Here is an 11523-nt window from a genome sequence, read left to right on the forward strand (position 1 = left end):
ATTTTATTCATTAATTAAGGAATTTTATTTTCTGTAAAGCCGTTTTGATTATCATATAAAACAACCTGAACTTAGGCAGAATACTTGCATATATACTTATATATGATCTCACAGCCCAGCTCCTATTTCTTAATTGCCATTTGCATTGTGTAAACTTTACTAGCGATACATTCATGAATAACCATGACGTATCCAGTAGAAACAGTACGCCGTGTATCCTCTGACAACGACTTAATGTTCGATATACCTGTAGCAGTCGAACGGAACATAGGTATACGCATCTACGTGCAAAAAGCGAGAAGCGGTCGAGAAAATTCAGATTTGCACAAAAGGATCTATCTCTCCGAATTCCTGAATTCAGCTCCATTACCAAAAACCGGCCAGTAACTGTGATCGAAGTTACCATCATCTATCAGGTACAATGTAATATTTACAGTCATTCGATTCATTGTTTTAATGACTATATTTTTTGCAATATCATTTGAGTTGTCCTATGTTGTTATGGTGAAAATCCATCCGCATTGCTGGGTGATGTCATCATGTATAATTGCGTTTTTATTATTTGTATAATAATCAAGTTAAGTTAACTATGCTTCAATATTAATTCCATGAGAGTATGCATACAAATTGTTCATTTTTATCTTCAGTGGATACGATTGCTTTACAAATATATACAAAAAGAAATTTAAAAATAAAAACAAAAGCAAGATAGTCTCTGCAGACATTACCTCCTCAAGAAGCTCCTCAATAATAACTGGTCAGATCTGTTAAAATTCCCCTATATATTTGTATTTTCACAGTTATTAATTGAATTTACTTGAAGAATTTACATGCAGATTAAATGAAAATTGTCTGCTTACCCAACTCATGATAATTCATAATTTCCCGTTGTTTCGTTTTCAAAATATATCATTTGTGTAACGTTAAAACTTGGTTGGGGATCGTATTCTTCTTTCGATACGTATTACCAATAGGTTCGAAATAAGACATAGTTTCATAACAATAGACACTATTCAATATAATATACTAAATGTATAGTCTGAATGAGTAGACATATTTGTAGAAATACCGTGTTTGTTGATAATTCAGCATTGAAATAAATTGAAGAAATGGCAGAAATACACATAAAATATAGAACAAACTTTTTTACAATGCCAGTTCGAAACTGTTGACCACCCACATGGTCATGCAACCGCCAGGAAAACTTTTTTTAATAATAATAATAACAAGGAACTTTATATCCATTCATTGAGTCAAAGAGTCTTCTCAAATGTGGTCGAAAATATAAGATGTACAGTATTCACAGCAAATTTCCATTTTCTATCATAGATATACATAGCGAAATAAACTGAGGTTAGGTATTTTCCTATTATCTGTTCCTGTTACACATACATCCTTTGATGAGAAATTGGTAAAAAACTAGTTTTATCAATGTTTGTCAATATCCCTTACATGTAGTTTTTTTTCGGATTGCAGAGATTGGAATCATTTACCAAACATGTATTTGAATTTTTAAAGGTCACTAAACGATCCAAGTTCACTGAAAACGTCAAATAATGTCTTTAAACATTTTTTATGGTATACATAATTCAACAGCTTTGTATTCCATGACCTTCGGTATCACCTTGGGAAACACTGGAGCGTAACGCATAGGGGATGGTTACCTTGCTCAAATCACTCCGCCAGTTCACACAATAGCTGATACACTGTATACAGTCATAACCCATCTGCCATATTGCTCGACATCACCTGTTATTTTTATCTTTTCTTTCTTCTTTTTTTTTTACTTTTAGTTGAACGGATTACTTTTGGAGTAAAGCTTATCATATTGCGCAAACTCATCCTTTTGTTCTATTTACTTATTGTTTGTTTATATTGATTGCTTGTTTTTGTTTTTGTTGTTGTTGTTGATTTGTGTGGGTTTTTTTACTTTCACTTGAATGAATTACTTTGAAACTGAGACATACATTACTTTTACAATCATATAGAGAGGGATACTATTTCTCAGAGGATAAACTGGGTCTTCTCCCATTTTTAAATGCACATCTAGTGCATAGATTCAAAACATTTTTTGAACAATGGTTTGGTTTGGTTTGGTCTATAAGCTGAACAGCCAAGGTCATCTAAGGACAACCTCCTATATGTATACAATGTCTTGCATGTGTGAATCACGGGTTGTGTGTTTTGGGAGACTGTGGTAAATTCGTGTTGTGACTTCTTGTATAATGGAATTGTTGCCCTTTTTATAGTGCTCTATCACTGAAGCATGCCGCCGAAGACACCAACCAACACACACAACCTGGTCACAGTATAATATTATTACTTTTGATTTAAAAAACAGAGTCAGCAACCGTTATATTATACTGTATGTTTAATTACAACTTTTTGAAACAAATATATAAACTTTAATAAGAAATCTTCATAATATCGAAACATGTTAAAAATCAATACACGCGTGTTCCGCAGCCTCCCAAAACGAACAGCTTCACCGCAACATATTTAACACCTTGCCATTCTTAAATGACATAATCTATAAGGATGTTTCCTTACATCAACCCTTTCAAAGGCTAACAACCAAATGTGATTCGTACATGATACCTTGTTACATAAAATTTAATGTAAGGAAAGTGCTTCGCACTTGTGAAAAATATCAAAGTTTCCACTTCACGCGATAACTGGTATTAATCAGGAGGAAACAAAAAATATCCTCTATACATATAGACTTTCTACCCTAAATACATTGTGAGACTTATATTTTATAATATTTAATATAAAGTAGTTGCATCGATAAAATTACTTGCAAATAACGAAAATTTTCTTACTGGTGATATTTAATCAATCTCTATGAGACTCTTTACATGTAATAACAATGACTCTGGATAAATTCATAAATATCAACACTATATATCAATGATTTAAACAAGCACTTATATATGTTCTTATATTTGTTGAACAGATTTCCAGCTGGTCCCTTTGAAGCGAAGACGAAGACATTCATTGTCACAATGTATAAGGATTCGCTGAGATCTACACCCAAAACAACAAACCAGAATGATTCAAAACTCCATATTGTATATGCCTTACTTGTAGCTGTTGTATTATGCATTGTGCTGATATTTGCCACATCCCTGTATACAACAGAGGCGTTTATTCCGTATTCACAGTTACACTATCCGGTCAGAATGGAATTTCTCTCAAATTATAAAACATTCGAAAACACAGGAAGGAAGCCTTTAGCAAAAATCATCAACCCACATCCTTTTAGATATATTAAATCGCGAAAGGGTTGCAATTTCACAGAAACGAACAAACCAACATTATTAATTTTGATAAAATCAGCTGTGTCTAATTTTCATTTACGGGAGGCGATTCGATCAACATGGGGTGATGTTAGTAGAATCAATGTTGAAATTGTGTTTTTACTGGCGTTCAAAGCTAAGGAACAAAATCATGTTGATACAGAAGCTGTACTATATGGGGATATAATTCAACAGGACTTCCGAGATGCATACATGAACAACACCTATAAGACCATAATGGGATTTAACTGGGCTGTTTATTACTGTCATCAAGCGAATCACATTGTCTTTGTTGATGACGATCATTACGTGAATCTACCAAATTTGCTTAGTTACATTGATACACTCGATACACGGGACAATAAAGATTTAATGGTCGGTAACGTCGTAAAGGATGCAGTCCCATTTAGGTCCCCGTACTCAAAATGGTCTGTTACGACAAAACAGTATCCCTACGACAGATGGCCGCCATATTTAGCCGGCGCGGTGTACTTGATGTCACGTGACGTAGTCAGGAAAATGGCGTTCGCATTTCCATACGTAAAATCTGTAGACATTGATGACGCATATCTGGGTATAGTAGCAAGTAAGATAGGTATAAAGCTCACCCATGAGCCGCGATTAGTTATACCTCCATATGTACTGTACACTGACTCCTCCCATATGGTATACGGTGAATTTAAAACTTTGGCAGAGTTTCAGACAGTTCACAGACACCTTAAGCGGCATTTAAAGATGACAATGTGTGTTCTGACATGGAAATGCCAATTTGCGTTCTTACTGTAACATTTTGTTCTTACTGTTAATACCCCTGCGAGATGGTATTCATGACATCATAAATATTCATGAATGATTCATGAACTTTCAAGATTGCATGTGGTTCATGAAATAAAGTTCATGAATATTCATCAAATGACTCATGAACTCTTCAAGAAGTTTTATAAATCCATGAAACAATCATGATTGTTCATGATCAATGTGTCAAAAATTATCCATGAAGTTTTATGCGTAATTGATATTCATTAAAATTCTTCAAAATGAATGGAAATGTTTCATTCATTTTGAAAATTTTCAATGAACATCTGTTATGCATAAAACTTCATAAATGATTCTTAAAATGCTATTTCATTCATTTTTATGAATTTTAATGAAAATCCGCAGAAGTCAAATTACTTGTCACATTACCACATGAGTCACATGATTTCTATATATATTTCCCGCCAAAATAGACACAATCCAAAATGGCTGCTGTATCTGCTGGCATGAGGAAGTGGAAATATTATTCACCTTAAAATGGAAGTTTTGTCACATTAATGGACGGATTATTCCATTCCTGGATTTCTTTAAGCACAGGTGAACTCTTTCAGTAAGTTTTGATTTATCTGCAGTTCTTTTCAACATGAAATTGTTGCACACTGATATTGCTATAGTGATTATGCATACATATTGGTTTTTGTGTCAAATGTTATTGAATTACATTGTCAATATAAACCATCATGCTTTACACCTGTAGGTTTATTTTGGACAAATGCTAGTTTACTTGATTGTATTATGAAATTGAATGCTGCACTTCATTGAAAAATGATTTTGTTAGAATTTACCTGTGGTAGTATGAAAACATAATTAATGGAGTTAACTGTTGGTGATTTCATGTTATATATTAAAGATAGGTTTCGCCCAAACAATTTTTTTTTTTGTAAATCCGCTAAACCTCTGTAAACTTTAAAATACAGCCACAGTGGATATTATAATGCCAATAGGCATGTGTCTCGTTTATTGAACAAATTTGGCACAACTAGCTGAGGTGGGTACAGTATTAAAAACGTTACATACATGATACTCCAGGGGTTACTATCGTTGACATTTATAGCCACCACAAAAATTTCGCTAAGTTAAACTGACGGAAGTTCAGAAGAAAAAAAAACCTTACCAATCACAGGCCTACAGAAGCTTACTTCCTTTGAAGATACAGATAATGAGCGACGCACAACTTCAACATAGTTAACCACAGTGTTTTCCATTTTACAATTCCTTTGAAATATATCAAAGGATCAGACTACCTCTTTTTTCTGTTATCTATAGTTTTACTTAGGGTTGGATATAATGTCAGTGATAGTAATCCCTGGAGTATCGAGGGTGTGTTACATGCTACGACGTCATTTGTTTTGTTATGATATTAAAACATAAATTAAAGCCAATTAAGTTCCTCCTTACAAGCACGATAATATTAAATTAAAAAATGTTTATGGAAATGCGATTCATAGCCTAAGTCAGTTTAAAATGTATTGACTAATCTAAGTCAGCTGAATATTGACTTTTAAAGAATCTCAATTGTTGTCAACGGACGATTTGCAACCGTTTTGTAGCTTAAATTTGGTGTATAAATAACCGTGTACACCGAAAGTCTTACAAACAGATACATGTATTATAATTATTTCTTATTTATCTCTAACTAACTATTAAATGGGTATTTTAAATACTGTATAAAATTATTCCAGAATTACATACTTTTGTTTTCAAAATCATGAACATTGTAATGATTAACCCTACCGATCTGAATGCAGGGAATAGTGAATCCTTGAGCTCGATCCTCTAGATGTAATTTGAGTTTTTACCTTCAGGAAGTGTAACCTCTGTAAGCAGTTTGGTAAATAGATTTCGCTGATTTTGTTGAATAGATTTCGTTGAATTCGTTGAATATCTTGTAAAATCATTTTTTTTCTATTTGTAATGATATGACCTAGGAGACATTCTGTAGATGATGTTTATCAATATCTAGCTTGATATTTTAGGATATCATCATCATTAGATAAATATAGCAATTCAGATTATCTATGTATATATATCAATATTGATTTGTATCTACTGTTAATATGTAAGGAGAGGGTGTGTATTGGCATGTTGCCTGTTGCCCAATTCCGATTGTCTGTAACATCTGACAATAAAATATTCTGAAATGAAAAATTAGATTTGAGTACATGTGTACCTTTTGAGTGCTACAGTGGGATGCAGTGTGGCCAGTGAATCTTATAGAGGTAAATTATTTGCATTTTCATAAGATATGGTTGTTGATGAATACTTAATTCCTAAGAAAATCTAACTCTATAGATAGGCCGAAATTGAACCCTTCCTCTAACGTTCCATTTCAGATGATTATGAAAGACACAAATTAAACAAAATGGGAGTCAGATTAAGCATAAAAACAGAAAACTAATCATTATGTTTCTAATTGAAATTTTAATTTGGTATAGTGAATACAGTGTATTGAGTTTACACAGTCGTATTCAATCAGCGCTCAGTTTCATTTGATACATTGTGTAGCCCTAATTACCGTTATCCAGTTGCTCAAAGGGTGGTTAGCTTAATGGCTTGTTTTAGTGAAATTTTCATGTCTCATCTACTCATCAATACCTATGATTATATCATCACTGAAATGAGCAAGAAGATAAATAATAGAGTTCTTAAAATTCTTGTAAAATTTGTAAAGTTAGTTTTGCAAGAAATAGTTTATCTTCATTTTAAATTATCGTTATATTGTGATTAAGCCTATCAGCCTTTAAACAAGCGGACGCTGGTCCTCCCATATAGCTTTCCCTATACATATTAATATATCATTGACCAGTGTCACATCGACGACTGACCACTGACCACTGACAACCCCACAGGTAAGAATAACGTTGATATCTAGAGTATCGGATCATACGTACAGAAACAAAATCATTTACTCATTTTATGGAGTGCTTTTTTCACTTTGTCTTTTAATTTGAAATTTTGATTTAATTGGGGTTTGCCATGAAACACCAAATTCAATTTTTCCCGAAAAAGAAAACATCCTAGTTTTTCTTTTGATATAAGTCTTATTTTTGTCCATGATCTGTTTTTTCAAATTGCTTACGAATATGAACACTCACAATATTTTTCAATAATTCCTTCTTTATCCATACCAAAATCATTTCAACAAAATGTAAACCCTATTTTCGAAGAATGATATCTTTGCAACCAATAACTTACATTACTATCAAAGTAAACTATAATGTAGAACATTGTATATTAACCTATAACAAATTGCATTCTGGGAACCGCATAAATATATTTTAATGTGAGATAGCACTGGATTCGATGACAAAAATGACGCTGTTTCCATGTTTTTTCACAATGACTTCCATTCTTTCAGTATACGGTGTTCGTGTTTTTTTTATCATTTCTTTTTTGTCATAATTTTCTGATGAAGTAATTCAGTAATGTATACAAAAATGTTTGCGGGAAGGAAGGTTCTATGTTTTGTATTGTGTGTGAAGATAATGATGATGATCTACAATGAAATCATCGATTGATTGATGCTATTGTTTATTTGTACTGAAGATGACTTTGAAAAATAAACGATTATAAAATAAATAAATCAATAAATAAAAAAAACTTGTTTTCAGATTTTGTCCAGGAGAATGAACAACACATCTAGCAACGGCACACAGGAAAATGAGCCCCCGGCGTTGACTTCCTATCAGTCTCTTATTGCTTGGACAACATGTACTGTAGCAATATTCGGCATAGCTGAACATTCTCTAATATTGCTCATGACAATTTTCAACAAATCCTTACGGAAGAAGCCATTCATGGTATCCATTCTGCTGCTGAGTAGTAGTGATGTATTGCTTGGTGTGGCATTGTTCTTCAGATCTCTGATTAGCATAGCATCACTGCGACAGGCTTGGATATGTGGGTTGACGATTTTTCTCATACACTTAGGTTTAGTGTCGTCCCTTGTTCATACTTTAGTGATCTGCGTAGACCGATACCAGAGTTTGAAGCCCGTTCCGATGGAGGTACTCTCGGTGCGCAAGCGTCAGATGCTGACAGTCATAATTATTGTGATATGCTCCCTCTTTCTTGCGATACCGTACCCGTTTACGGTCAAACAGTCAACAGTTGCACCATGCTCTGTTGCTACTCTATTCCAGGAAAACAAGTCCTATGTATTGGCTCCTGTGCGGTCTATAACTCTCTTGGCTTGGATATGCACTATCATTATGTACATCGGAACTGCTAGAAATTTCCGAAAAGTTCGGCGAAGAATAGATACATTAAAGAAGGGGAAAATCATGCGACTTAAAGGACTCCACGATACGGCCACACAACGGCATTGCGGTAATACTACAATGTCCTATTCAACTTCATATTCACATGATGCTGGAGGAAGTCTGGACGCGTCTAATAGAACTCAGAAACGAAGACGAAATTCGAAAGGAAAATTAGATGAAAGTATTGCGGAAACGAAGTCATTAGATAATGTTTCAGTCAGAGAAGACTGTACCGTGTCTGATTCCACGATCTTATCCCTGCGTGAGCTCAGGCTCCAAACTATCGAGAAATGTGCTGGCAGCAGTAATAGCAAGGTTATCAATTATGAAAACAAACAAAGAAAAATCACTCCTCATTTTGCCCAAATTGAAAAACATTCGAGCAAATTGAACAACAGACAGACATCACAGACGAGATTGAGTGAGACACCTTCCTCTTCGCGGTATCTCAGTTTCCATAGAAGACAAACCCACCATTCACCTGTAACACCAGAGGTAAAAGCTTTTAGAATCGTCTCGGTTGTTTTTGTGGTTTTCCTTATTACGATGACTCCGCAATCTATCATTGGATTTGTAAAGTTAATGTATCCAGTTTCAAAAAATATGGAATATTTTTGTTACTTCCTGGCAGTGTCCTCTATCGTAACAAACCCTTTCATGTATGCGTTCTTGCTGAAAGAGTTCAGAAGAGCCCTCAGATGCAAATAGATTCACTGGATTTGTTTTTATTACTTATTTGAATCTTACCAAATACGAATGTTTACATACAAGTTATACATTCATAACTTCAATAGGCAGTCGTTTAAACCAATTTGGACAAATTAACCGTTATGTTTTAATTACGCTTAAATCTTCTCAAATTTCGATCAACATCAAGGGTCCAACGAAGAATCAGGTGACATATACAGTGACCTATTATAATCGGTTGTCATCTGTCCGTACATAAATTACATTTTTGAGTTCTAAATTGCTGAAAAATTGCAATGAAGACCCAAGCAACCCCAGGGGTCATGACAGGAGCGTAAAGTGGTCAAATTGGCTAACACTTCAAAAAAGTTCTTTAATTTTCAATTTGCTGATGCCGTGGAATGAAATACGACAGGTGTTTTTGTCCTATGGATAACGGTACACTGTGGTTGACTGTATGACTTTGAATGTGGGCGTCTCCTGGTTTCATATCCTGAATTGGAATATCTTAAATTTTCCGTACACAATTGATGAATTTCACTAACGTTTTTTTCAGTCCTGGAAATAGCACAATTGATGACAACATACGACAGGTGTTTTTGTCATGTTCATACATAAGCTGTACTATATGGGGTTATCATTCATCAGGACTTCCAAGATGCATATATATGAACAACACCTATAAGACCATAATGGAATTTAAGTGTACTGTTATCAAGCGAATCACATTGTCTTTGTTGATGACGATCATTACGTGAATCTACCAAATTTGCTTAGTTACATTGATACACTCGATACACGGGACAATAAAGATTTAATGGTCGGTAACGTCGTAAAGGATGCAGTCCCATTTAGGTCCCCGTACTCAAAATGGTCTGTTACGACAAAACAGTATTCCTACGACAGATGGCCGCCATATTTAGCCGGCGCGGGTTATTTGATGTCACGTGACGTAGTCAGGAAAATGGCGTTCGCGATTTCCAAACGTAAAATCTGTAGACATTGATGACGCATATCTGGGTATAGTAGCAAGTAAGATAGGTATAAAGCTCACCCATGAGCCGCGATTAGTTATACCTCCATATGTACTGTACACTGACCCCTCCCATATGGTCTAAGGTGAATTTAAAAATTTAGTAGAGTTTCAGACAGTTCACAGACACCTTAAGCAGCATTTAAAGATGACAATGTATGTTCTGACATGGAAATGCCAATTTGCGTTCTTACTGTAATATTTTGTTCTTACTCTTAATACCCCTGCGAGATGGTATTCATGACATCATAAATATTCATGAATGATTCATGAACTTTCAATATTGCATGAGGTTCATGAAATAAAGTTCATGAATATTCATCAAATGACCTCATGAACTCTTCAAGAAGTTTTATAAATCCATGAAACAATTATGATTGTTCATGATCAATGTGTCAAAAATTATCCATGAAGTTTTATGCGTAATTGATATTCATTAAAATTCTTCAAAATGAATGAAAATGTTTTATTCATTTTGAAAATTTTCAATGAACATCTGTTATGCATAAAACGTCATGAATTGTTCTTGAAATGCTATTTCATTCATTTTTATGAATTTTAATGACTATCCACAGAAGTCAAATTACTTTTCACATTACCACATGAGTCACATGATTTCTATATATATTTCCCGCCAAAATAGACACAATTCAAAATGGCTGCTGTATCTGCTGGCATGAGGAAGTGGAAATATTATTCACCTTAAAATGGAAGTTTTGTCACATTAATGGACGGATTATTCCATTCCTGGATTTCCTTAAGCACAGGTGAACTCTTTCAGTAAGTTTTGATTTATCTGCAGTGATTTTCAACATGAAATTGTTGCACACTGATATTGCTATAGTAATTATGCTTCTATATTGGTTTGTGTGTCAAATGTTATTGAATTAAATTGTCAATATAAACTATCATGCCTTACACCTGTAGGTTTATTTTGGACAAATGCTACTTTACTTGTAATGTATTATGAAATTGAATGCTGTATTTCATTGAAAAATGATTTTGTTAGAATTTACCTTTGGTAGTATGAAAACATAATAAACAGGGTTAACTGTTGGTGATTTCATGTTATATATTAAAGATAGGTTTCGCCCAACCAAATAATTATTTTTTTGTAAAATCCGCTAAACGGAAGAAAATATGAAAAAACATATTAAAGATACCTCAATTTAATTTCTTTATGCGTACGAGAATGAACAAATGTATCTTGAATACAACATTGAAGGAAATCCTTGATTTATTACGACGTCAGCTAGACAGATTAGTATGCAAAAAAGATGCAATGGATTGTGTTGTCGAAGTTTCGCGCATGCGCATTGTTATGCACTAAAAGTAAACAAAATGGCTGAACAAAGGCGTGTGAGATAAAACAAAATATATCTGAATCGGCAACAAAGAGGAGGAAAATAGAATGGAATCGCTAGCA

The 11523-nt window shown here is 33.9% G+C and overlaps 1 protein-coding gene across 1 annotated transcript; it reads left to right on the forward strand.

The window, feature by feature from the left end:
* Positions 1-232: 232 nt before the first annotated feature.
* Positions 233-4277, forward strand: LOC138310541 (beta-1,3-galactosyltransferase brn-like). The gene is made up of 2 exons (XM_069251796.1): positions 233-416; positions 2957-4277. Exon 2 carries the CDS (start codon positions 3006-3008, stop codon positions 4083-4085), a length of 1080 nt encoding a protein of 359 aa, XP_069107897.1. The 5' UTR covers positions 233-416; positions 2957-3005; the 3' UTR covers positions 4086-4277.
* Positions 4278-11523: the final 7246 nt, after the last annotated feature.

This window comes from Argopecten irradians, chromosome 16 (assembly GCF_041381155.1).
Source record: "Argopecten irradians isolate NY chromosome 16, Ai_NY, whole genome shotgun sequence".
In the NCBI taxonomy this organism is placed as follows: domain Eukaryota; kingdom Metazoa; phylum Mollusca; class Bivalvia; order Pectinida; family Pectinidae; genus Argopecten; species Argopecten irradians.